The sequence below is a fragment of the Lissotriton vulgaris genome, chromosome 6, assembly GCF_964263255.1.
Source record: "Lissotriton vulgaris chromosome 6, aLisVul1.2, whole genome shotgun sequence".
NCBI classification, from domain to species: domain Eukaryota; kingdom Metazoa; phylum Chordata; class Amphibia; order Caudata; family Salamandridae; genus Lissotriton; species Lissotriton vulgaris.
In genome coordinates this window covers 171,007,266-171,019,537 of record NC_141694.1, presented here as the reverse complement: position 1 = coordinate 171,019,537, position 12,272 = coordinate 171,007,266, and the positions used below count along the sequence as shown (strand labels likewise).

Below are 12,272 nucleotides of genomic sequence, written 5' to 3'. Positions count from 1 at the left end.
GAGGCCCGAAGGCCGTGGCCTCGATTTGGTGTCCCCGGCGGCTGCTTCCGTCGCGTCCGGATCCGCACTACGCCGCCGCTCACCTCAGGTTGATATGTTGCTGGGTGTTCATGCCGCCCGCCGCCGGGACCCGCTATGCCCTTGCCACTAGTCCCCGCTCTCTCGGAGGCATGGACCCCACCTCAGGGGATCGCGGAGCTCGAGCTCCGTCAGCATCAAGTCAGGCACGGGGCTTCGGGGAAACAATGGCACCCGGGCTCCGGCGCCGCCCTCCAGTCCTATCAACGGAGGCACTTATCAGCAAGCTTCGAGCGGCAGGATTCAGCAACAGATGAGAGGATTTGGCGCTATATGTGGGTCATTAATGGGGCCTGGGCCGGGAGCTTCACTGACTCGCGTCTGCTCCGGTCGCCATCTTGGCCACGCCACCCCTTATTTTTTTTTTATTGATTAAAATTGATAGAACGTTAAAAAAAAGCAATTTCAAGACTTTTATTTTCATTGTAAAAGCATTTGTTCTTTAGAAATGCGTGATAAATGTAGATTTATATATTAAAATAGATTTTTAGTTGTCATTGCTTCGTTTAAAAAAAATGCAGAGTAATGTTATTTTCAGAATTATACATTTGTTCTGATGGTATGCGGAGACATATCATGTGGAATAACGTCACATATTCACTGTGGACATCGGCAATGTGATTCAGAATGACTGCAGAGTTACAACTTTTTTCATTGCTGTTTTCATGCAGCAATGCAAACATTTTCATAAATGAGGATGAGTATTTTAACACAAAACTTTTTAAAGGTAGTCTAGTCACCTCCTTTGAGTCCTGGAAACAATTAGCGTGATTTAAATTGTAGTTGTTAGCGGAACAAGCATCCTCTGAAAATAAGAATCATTCTTGGATATTACAAACAACCATGACAAGGTATTGTACTGGTTTCACCCTTTATTAATTCTTTAACTCAACATCACAACTAACATAGGTAGTATCAGGAAAATATCCATTCCCAGGTTACCCCAAATTCATTAACAAATAGTTACTTTAGGTAAGACATTCCAGATAAATCACACGTAGAAAATTGTATATGTCAATGTAAGCAAGGTATACATTTTAATGTTGTCCCATGGTGACCCTTTCTGTTGATATAAATGTAATTACATACGTTAATCCGAACTGAACTGTGCACTAAATGTTATAATAACATTATACTAAAAATCACCCAGACCATCAGACCTGTTTACTATTGTTTCAAACCTAAAATGAGTCCCCAAATCTAGTGCATGTAACTGTTTACCAAGTCATAAAATTCAATAAAGCAAGTCCTTCACTCAGCAATATTCTGAGAATGGTTTAAATCGGTGTAGGAGGCTATCAACATATTTTCCCATCGCACATGCCACAGGACACCATGCATGCACTCTTTATGGCAGCATAATAATCACACAGACCCCTTCTTTTCGCTTCAATGCAGTTTCCAAACTTATCTTCATACTTGCATGGGTTTGCTGAAATGAGAAGGAACATGGTCAGAATTGTATATTGTTTGTTTTTTGCTTATACTTTTTTTTTAAGGGAACTCCGCGAAATGCAAAGCACGCTTACCTCGCACACAATACTGTGGACTTTATGGGATTGACATATTTTATTGGAGATACATACAAAAGACACAAAAGCTAACGTGAGGTGTGGACAAATCCCACCGTGATCTTCTGGTTCCACCTCCAGTAGTTGTCTCCATTGAGGGCTATTCCCCCAATAAGCCTGACTTAAAGTGAAAAAGCCTCAGGCCACTATGCATAAGAAAAGTGTAACATTTATTTGAGACTTTTAATGTTGACAGCTCAATTGAAGACAATGGAGCAGCAGTGGCCTACATGAACTGGTATAGGCCCGCTGCTCTCAACATTTCAATGTCCCAATTCACATCCTCAGCCTTTCTCTTTCCCTGCATCGCCAAAATACATGAAGTGAGCAGAGAAAAGTGAAAATAGAGGTTTTGCTATCAGGCATACTGGAGCCTTCCCCCTCCCTCCGCTCTAGCTGAGAGTCACTTGAGCATCGGAAGGAGGGAGGGAGAGGGATGCTGCTCAGTTTATTATGGGTCTCCCCGGCTTGGCTGAACTACAAAAAGCAATTCAGCTAAGCCAGTGAGAAAAGAGAACTGGCTTCAGCTACTTTTCACAGCTCTTGCTGAGAATGTTCAAAAGCTAACAGTCGTGGCCCTGCGCCTGCTGTTAGCTTTTGAACTTTCATAAAAAACACTTGTGAACAAAGGCCTCAGGGAGCCCAAGGGGATTTCATCCTACTTGGACTCAATGAGGCCTTTGTTTTACTAATTAGAGTATTCTGCCCACATGGACGGAATGTTCTAATACATTTGTAGCCACTAGGCTATACTGCCCATTAAAGGCCAGCTTACTTGTTTATTGCTGTTGATGGCCTTTATTGGCTGGTATAGCCATACAGCTATATTAGAATACTGGAATATTGGAAGCTCCAGTGAAAACAATGGAGCTCTTCAGGCCTCTATTGGTCGGTAGAAGCCTGGAGCATCAACATTCCAATATATTTGAACAAATTTGTCCCTGAGCCCAAGGGGTTTTCAACCTCATCCGGCTCCATGAGGCCTTTGTTTTTCAAACTAGAACATTTTGCCCACCAAGATATGTGGACTGTGCATGGGAAAGAGAGGGAAAGGATGAGGGTGTGGACGTGGGTGTAATGTCCCCGCTCTAGTTGTTTGTGACACGTCATCCCTCACCCATCCTGACATCCGCAGGCCAGGCGTGGCCTGCAAGGAGAGAATAAAAGGAGGCGGCCCGCAAGGGGGCAGCACTCCCGACCCTGACCTGGTGTCCGTGTGCCCTTTGTTTCACCCCATCACCTCATGCCCATTTCTGTGCCATTCCCCTCGCTTTTATCTGCTACGGAGGTGCTGACCTCCGATTCAACACAGGCGACTGAGGGTGGGATCGCAAGAAACTGATGCGGTCACCCTAACAACTGAAAATATATATGTAAAAGAGAAAACTGAAGGAACTCACCGGGGCATGACTGAGACAGCCCGTGAGAGAAGCGGTGTGGTGACGAGACTAATGCCGGGAGGCCGTGAGGAGGACTGCCTGATTTGGAAACCCCGCCGGTAAGCAGCATAAAGCAGGAGCTGTGAGGGGAGGAGGAGGAAGTTAGACGGCGCAAACAGGGTGAGGAAGCGGGACGCTGCTCTGACGCCGTTTTTGACAACGCGAGGCCCGGCGCGCATGCGCATAATAAAAGGAGGCCTATCTGAGGCATAGTGTTGACACGCAATTCGCGTGTGGAGGAGCCGGGACGGCACCGTGGCCTGTGAAACAAAATAAAATTACAGGGGCACAGCAAAACAAGCATTGGCATCTGAAATTTAAATAAGCCACAGAGAACCAATAATATCACGCGAACAGCAACGCTTTTGAGGAGTTTCAACAAACAGGGACAGATACTATACAACATAAGAAACTCAGTCAGGACAACAGCAGAGTGGCAACCTTAACAAACAAGCATTGTTAAAGACAAACGCCGCAAAAGTAATCAGCAGTCATGGGGGATGAAGATGCACCCGCGATTCCGATTCAAATCCCGTTTCAGCATGCCGCATTGGGGGTTCTACCCCCATTCAGTGAACTGACAGACCCATCCACTGCATCTCCCCGATGGAAGACATGGCTAGAGCAGCTGGAAAACTACTTTGTGGTATCAAGAGAGACTGACAACACTATCAAGAGGTCCCTACTCCTCCACTATGCAGGGGATGAAATCTTCAAGCTATTTAAACACCTGCCTTACACGGTAGCTGCGGGAGACTACGACGCAGCGGTGAGGGCACTTAATGGTCATTTTGACCCGCAATTGAACCAAGACTTTGAGGTATTCAAGTTGGGTCAAGCACGACAACGTGAGGGTGAATCCATGGACAGATTCTATGCCCGGGTAAGGGAACTTGCCAGCACCTGCACTGACGAAGACCAACCCAAAGCTATATGAAGGCAAATCATCCAAGGGTGTAGAGACAAGACGCTGCGAGGACTCATCCTGAGGAAGCCAGGGATTACGCTAGAAGACATCTTAATCCTAGCGAGGTCGCATGAGCTCTCAGCTGTCAGAGCCACAGCGATGGACCAAGCACTGAACAAGCCTCCAGGAAAACTTGAAGCTGTGAAGACAGAACGTGCAGATGCAGTGAGAACGCCGACACGAGGTCGCTACTCTAAGGGGACCCGAAGAAGAAGTCCGGGAAAGAAGTGTGGATACTGTGGGCATGAACCTCATGCTGCAAAAGACTGTCCAGCCCAAGGGAAGATATGCACACACTGTGGGATTCCAAATCATTTTGCGTCAGTATGTCGGAGACGCAATTATGCAAAAACTCCAATGAGACCTCAGTCAATGTCCAAGGCGGTGAGACAACTGTCTGTGAGTGACCCACCCCCTCCGGGAGGAGCATATCGCAGTCCGGGGACATTCCTACCGGCGGTAGATGAATCATCAGACTCAGAAGTGAGGAGGTACATGTAATCTCGTTCGCACTGGAATTGAAACGACGTAGACGACCACAACCTACGTGTATCGTCCAGTTGGGAGGCAATGAAGTCAAGGCGGTGATTGACACCAGGGCCACGGTAAATGTCATGGGTTCACCCCAGTTCAAAAAGTTGCGCCCTCGCCCGCCGGTGGTTCCCTCAAAAACTCATATTTTCACCTATGGGGCAGACACTCCACTTCCCCTCAAAGGGAAGATCACAGTACCGATCAAAGCGGATGACCTGGAGTTGATGGCGACCATCCACATAATCGACAGGGAAGCTGACACACTACTGAGCAGCCACACAGCTGAAGATTTGAAACTCTTAGCTTTTGCCAATCGGATCCGAACCCATCAGGTTGATAAACTGCTGGATCAGTTCCCTGAACTCTTCAGGGGCCTAGGCTGCATCAAGTGTGAGCCCGTGAGGCTACATATTGACAAGACAATCACCCCCATTGCATTACGACACCGTCGTATCCCTTTTCATCTGAGACCAATAGTGGAGAAAGAATTAGAGAAACTAGAAAGCTAGGGTGTCATTGAAAAGGTGTCGGGACCTACCCCGTGGGTGTCCCCCAATGGAAATAGTTGAAAAGCCTCGACAATCTGGAGCGATCCGTCTATATATCGACATGCGCCTCTCTAACAAGGCCATCAGAAGGGAGCGCCACTTGACACCCACCATGGACGATATCATAGCAGATGTCAATGGCTCAAAATGGTTCTCCAAAATTGACTTAAATGCAGGCTACCATCAACTTCCCCTGGCAGAGGAGAGTCGTTTCATTACCACCTTCAGCACGCATCTAGGACTTCGGCGCTACAAAAGGCTCAATTTTGGCATATCATCTGCAGCCGAGGTGTTCCAGAACACCATCAGAGAACTGCTCTCCGGCTTACCGGGCGTCATCAATGTCAGTGATGACATCCTGATACATTCCAAGAAAGCAGTGGAACACCACAAACACCTTCGAGACACTTTGAAACGACTAAGTGCTCACGGGGCGACACTTCACAGAGAGAAGTGCAAATTCTTTCAGCCAACAATCGAATTCTTTGGATATGTCTTCAGTGAAGAAGGCATACAAGTGGATCCCAGAAAATCGAGAGCCATCAAAGACACCCCAGCACCAAAATCCCCGACGGAAATCCAGAGCTTCCTAGGTATGGCCACTTATTGTGGCCAGTTCATACCTGGTTTGGCCACCTGGAGTGAACAGCTACATGCGCTGACCAAAACAGAAGCAGTTTGGCGGTGGGGAACCAAGGAAGAGGAAGCGTTCCAAGGAATCAAAGACGCACTGTTGGAAAAAGCCATCGTGGCCTACTTTGATATGGACAAACGAACAGAAGTATTGGTGATGCCAGTCCCGTAGGCCTGGGAGCGGTACTCACACAGGAACAAGAGCCAGGAGAATGGGTCGCACTGGCGTTTGCAAGCAAAGCACTCACTCCAACGGAGACGAGGTATGCGCAAATTGAAAGAGAAGCCCTCGCCATTAAATGGGCGTGCAGTCACTTCCACCTGTATCTGCGAGGACACCCATTTGTTATGGTCACTGGCCATCAGCCACTGGTATCCCTTTTCAAGGGGACTGGACCACACCCCCCTCCGTGCATTGAGAGATGGGAAATTCAGTTACAACCTTACGAAATGGAGGTGGTCTACAGGCCAGGCGCTAAAAACCCAGCGGATTTTATGTCCCGCCACCCCGGTGAGCAAGACCAAGTGGGAGAAGATGAAAACTGTGACAAATTCGCCCAGTGGGTAGCCCTAACCTCATGCCCAAAGAACATGACACTCGAAGACATCAAAGAGGCCGCCACTACTGATGCTGTGTATGCTCGGACACTAAAAGCGGTGCAGGAGGGATCCTGGGCGGAATATCTCCGTCACACCAATTCCTGGACTGTAGAGGATAAAGAAGCACTTACGAAAGTGTGGCGGATCCGACATGAGCTAAGTGCCACTGAGGACAACATACTCCTACGGGGATCCCGACTAGTCATCCCCCAAACTCTGCGATATCGGGTGATACAACTTGCCCATGGAGGGCACCAAGGGGTAACCGAAATGAAGACGAGGATAAGAGAGAAAATGTGGTTCATGGATATAGATGAACTAGTCGAAGAACATGTCCGGGGTAGCATGCCGTGCCAACTGACAAGCGCCCCAGACAGGCCCCAGCCTGTTATCACAGAAGAAGCATATGTTAAGCCCTGGACCAAGATAAGTGTCGAGTTTTGGAAGTTTCCCTGGAGGTGGACATACCCTAGTAATCATCGATGCCTATTCAAAGTACCCGGTAGTGGAAATAGTGGCATCCACGGCTTTCAGCCACGTGGGCCCGGCAATTGAAAAATATCTTCGCAATGTTCCGGTATCCTCAGGAAGTACGCAGTGACAATGGCCCTGCTTTTCAAGGCACAGAGTTCGCCATATTCCTACAACAGAGGGAATCCATCACCCCCGCATCACCCCACAATGGCCCCAAGCCAATGGTGATGTGGAAAGGTTTATGCGCACCCTTAACAAAACTTTTCGCATTGCTCTGGTGGAACAAGTCAACCCAGAACACAGGTTACACGAATTCCTGCGAGAATACAGGAGCACCCCTCACTGCACCACCCAGAGAAGCCCATGGAGCCTCATGTTTCAGGGACCCGAAGAGACCTCCTTCCTAGCAACCCGGGATGGACACCAACTCCAGCTCCTGTGGAAGACATCCAGGAAAGAAGAACATGGGGAAACCAACGAGCTAGCCACACTCGGAGAGCGAAGCCCAACAGGATAGCACCAGGAACACGTGTGATCATCAAGAACAGGCGGCCAGGAGGAAAATTCCAGACAAGTTTTGAGCCTGGCACCAGGACTGTAGCCTCAACCTCAGGAACCATGGTGACAGCACGGAAAGGAGAAGAAGAGGTGTCCCGGAACACCTCCTGGTTCAAAAAGATCACCCCAAGCAAAAACGTGGACCTCGCCCCGGGGCAAGGGAATGCTGAAAGAGAACGGGCAGCTGAGGGTGGAGGCGAAATAGCTGAGGCTGAACAACAAGTGGAAAAAGAGGAAGCAGGAGGCCCACTGATACCGGCGGCCATGGAAAACAGCATGAGCCAGGGCGCCCCAATCGGAGGATCCCTGTCACAGACTTAGAGACTACGCCTGTTTGCTGAGAAGCTGATCTTTCAACAAGAGACATGCCAGCGACACCCTCAACATGCTAGAAACCTGGGAGACTCTGCATGTGTTGAACTTTTTGTTGCAGACTGTTTTCATAAAAAAAAAAAAGTTATAGTTGGATAGGGATGTAATGTCCCCGCTCTAGTTGTTTGTGACACGCCACCCCTCACCCTTCCTGACATCCGCAGACCAGGCGTGGCCTGCGGGAAGAGAATAAAAGGAGGCGGCCCGCAAGGGGGCAGCACTCCCGACCCTGACCTGGTGTCCGTGTGCCCTTTGTTTCACCCCATCACCTCACGCCCATTTCTGTGCCATTCCCCTCGCTTTTATCTGCTACGGAGGTGCTGACGTCCGATTCAACAGTGGGCACACAAATAGCCTTAGTCTGTAGCTCACTGTCATTCACGCCACGGATGAAGGGAAGGGGGGAGGCTATTTGTACACCCTAGTCCACAGCCTCTGCCTCTATCTCTGTTTCCTCTGCACAAGTTGAATATCTTGGTGAAGCAGATGAGAGGGTGAAATGAGAATTAATAAAATTGTGTGTTTAAGTTGGCTTACGTAGGCTGTACAACTAATTTATTGGGGCTTAGCATGGTTGCACTGAAAACATGGCTTTAAAAAGTTGTACTGTGCTTTGCGTTCATGTATGTGTTTGTACAATGATTTTTCTTTCTGTATAAAAATAGATCAAACTCCCTGTTCTGTGGCAAAGAACGGTAACAGTTCACTAGCTCCTATCTGTGGCCAGAGAAACACAACCACATAATGTTTCAAGGTTGATGCCTTTGCTAATAGAATTGTTTTTTATTTATATTATCAAGAAACTATTATTTAGTAATGTTAAGTCACTTCCATTTGTATTTTGGCTAGAGGTTCTACTTGTTTATTCATTTGTTTGGGTTTCTAGAGTGAGCTTGTTGTACGTAATGAAAACTCCTAATTATGATTGGTTATTTTTAATGCAACATTAGGAGTATAACCCATGGTGCCACTTCACACCTTTTTAGGGTCTGATTCTCTGTCGCTAAAAACCTATAGGAACTTTTGTTTCTGGGCGCAACTTGATGTCTGTAGTTGACTCTTTGTTTTTTAGGCACTAGTTTTTGCCTTACATTTTATAAAATCTTCTTAAAGCGGGGGAAATTCAAGTAACCCTATGGCTTCTGGGTCAAGAAACTAGTTTCCAAAAAATGATGCCTCAAAATTAATAGTCCATTGTTGTATTTAGCCTGTCTCTTTTCTACCTGTGGGATTTCATAGTCATTCACATGATGTCACCACTAGAACCTTTGCTGACATCATGGAGTGTTGGGGCTTAGCCTGGTGACAACTGGCAGTTGGAACCAGGCAGGCTGAGTGGCAAGCTGGTCACTCCTGGTGGGTCTTCTCTACATCTTATTGTTAACAACTTGAAAACTTGATTATAATGAATAAAGCAACCTAAATGTTACCAGGCTCCAGGCTTTTATTTACAACATTTTGGGCGACTTTGGAACAATTTGGAGCGAATTTACAGCGTGCAGACGACAGGGATAAGAAATAAAGAACCTACAGTGCAAAGGAAAAGCAAGTGTTATGTTAGAACTTATTAAAGTACAAGAGCCTGTGTGTTTAAAGACATTTACAAATTAGAGAAAGAATTAAACTTGAAAGAAGACAAGACATCGACCCTGGTAAGTCCCAACAGTATCCATAGTAATCAGGACGGCCTACAAACCCCAGGGTGTTTTAGTTGATCTAATTAATCTCTTGTCAAAGATGGCGAAGTTTATTGTGTACAAGACACAAAGAAAATGTATCAGGAGAATTGATACTGCTGTTAAGGAAATGCTTTACTGAATTGTGACTTCGTTGTTAAAAGCTGACTGTTCTTAAAAAACAGATGAAAAGCATATGTCCTTTTTAAAAAAAGGAAAGCTCATGCAGCGTTTCAAACTGGGGTACGAGAGTGTTACTCCACATCACTTTTATAACTGCGTGTTTTCAGGCAAATGAAAAACAGATGTTCGTTTTTAAAGAAAGCAAACTGTGAATAATAAGCGCTTGTACAGTGTTGTAACTGGGATGTCACCACCTGTTAAAGATCTCGGTCTAATGCTAGCGCAGCCCTCACGTTTGGTATATTTTTTTTTTTTAATTGGAAAAGGCACCGTTATCAACATTTAGCGGCTGTGTGAGAGTATGCTGTGGGGGCAATCGGATTCACTGCGCATTTGTTTTGGAAGCAGTAAAGACCGTGAGTCACTTTGTACACTAGTTACCAGCTGTGTTTCCAAGCGGAAAGAAATGTGGGCAGAAAGTGCCGGTAAATACATCGCAATTGTTTAAACCAACATAAATTTCACTGCACAATCACGAATGCTTAACCGTCACCTTGATTTTTAAAAGAGAAGTGTGCGAGGAGCGCGTGAAGCCTACCTTCCCACAGCTCCTTGTGACGTTCTGGTGCATTGTTGCCGCACTTGCACGTTTGGAGCAGCTACGTGCCCAGAGCCATTCTGCGCGACGCAAAATGCGTGCCACCATTTTATACCGAGGAATAATACGTAAAACCTTTGGTAAGGGTCATCACCATGGAAATGAGCCTTCACAGAGATGTACAAGGCTTTTCACAGTTGATTGTGATGTTGCAGCGGAATGAATTGGCAGACAGTGACACTTTTCAACGACATGCAAGCTGTGTTTTTGGGAGAGAACATGAGGGTTGGAGACTGTTCGTTTTGGTCTAGTGTGTGCCTACCATCGAATGAACAATTCAATGGATTCACTGACTAAGGTATCGATAATACTACCACTGCTGCCGTGTGGAGGACAGCATTTCTTTGTTAATCTCGGGTGAGAGATCGCTCACCGGGGCACAAGACTTTCTCTAGCATTATGTTGCTGGTCATTGTAATGCTTGTCTTGTTGTCCGTGTGGGTTGAGTGAGGGGTCGGTGGTAAACCGGTACTGATTAGTGCCTTATTGCTATTTATTTTGGGGGGTGGTTTTGCCTTGTACAGTATGTTTGAGGGAGAGAGTGTTTTCTTTTAGGTATGGTTGGTGGCAGGTCAATGGCGAGTACAGTGAGTGCATCTATGGTGTGTTGTGTTTGGAGTGCTTTAATTGTATTTGGGGTGCTGAGAGCCACACAGAGTATTTTCGGGTGTGGTGAGTTGCGAGTGAGTGGCAAGTGCCGTGTTATTGTGCACCTACAGGGTGGTGTGCATTTATAAGGTGTTGTGTTTGGGGTCAGGAGGGCCCTGTCACATTTATGGTTTTGGGATTACGAATGTATCCCGGTTATGGTTCACGGGGAGAGTTGTACCCCGTTACGGTATAGAGTGTGTTTTTAAAATTTAAGGGTGTTGAGTACCCCTTTTAAAATTTGGGGGCGGAGCAATGGCTACTCCAAGGTGTAGTTCACGGGGAGCGTTGTACCCCGTTACTGTATAGAGTGTTTTTTTTTAAATTTCAAGGGTGGTGAGAACCCCATTAGAAAATTGGGGGCGGAGCAATGGCTACTCCAAGGTGTGATTCATGGGGTGAGTTATACCCGTTACGGAGCACAGTAGGCTCCATATTTTATCACAAAATCAATTTGTGTTTGTGTTTCCCAAGGAAAGGGGATGGGACTTGGGACTAGTTGTGTTTGGGACTAGTTGTGTTTGGGACGAGTTGTGTTTGGGATGTGTTAGTAACTCTATCTTTGGAATGGGTCTTATGTACTTTTAAATTCATTTGTACACTAATCTTAATAACCTATCTTTTAGAATGTACTATGTAATTTTATATGGATGTGTACACTCAAGCTAATTTTATCTATTCGATTTTCATCTTGTTGATTTCCCTAATGAAAGGAGATGTGTTGTATTTAGCCTGTCTCTTTTCTACCTGTGGGATTTCATAGTCATTCACATTATGTCACCACTAGAACCTTTGGTGACATCATGGAGTGTTTGGGGCTTAGCCTGGTGACAACTGGCAGTTGGAACCAGGCAGGCTGAGTGGCAAGCTGGTCACTCCTGGTGGGTCTTCTCTACATCTTATTGTTAACAACTTGAAGACTTGATTATAATGAATAAAGCAACCTAAATGATACCAGGCTCCAGGCTTCTATTTACAACATCCATCTATTTACAGGAAAGAGAAAAATAAATTATCTCTTCCTCCTTGAGTTCAATCTATTATCTAAACATATCTATTTTTTATAGTCATCTGCAGACAAACTCATGACATTAAAAAGAACTTACTTTGTAGCTTTTATTTATTGTTATTATCTTTTGCCTACTGTTCTATTTTTTCATAGACAGAAGAACTTCATTTTACTACATATACATAGATGGACTATTAATTCTGAGGCATCATTTTAATAATAAAGTTTGTAAAGCGCCTGGTTACACTTAAATCAGTGTGTCCTAGCGCTGCAGATACAGACCATAAAAGAGCTTCAATAACTGTCCGGGTAGGAACAGAGGAAGGAGCCAACCGGACATTGGACCTGACTACTTGGGAAATAGGTGAGTCTTCAATTTCTGAT

At 45.9% G+C, this 12,272-nt stretch overlaps 1 protein-coding gene across 1 annotated transcript in view; it reads right to left on the bottom strand.

Annotated features, from left to right (window-relative positions):
* Nucleotides 1-1,376: 1,376 nt before the first annotated feature.
* LOC147706965 (cysteine-rich venom protein-like) overlaps nucleotides 1,377-12,272 on the bottom strand; it is a 183,847-nt gene continuing 172,951 nt past the window's right edge. Inside the window, exon 7 of the mRNA XM_086925604.1 lies at nucleotides 1,377-1,510. Within this exon, the coding sequence (XP_086781730.1) occupies nucleotides 1,377-1,510 (134 nt within the window). The remainder of the gene's footprint in view (nucleotides 1,511-12,272) is intronic.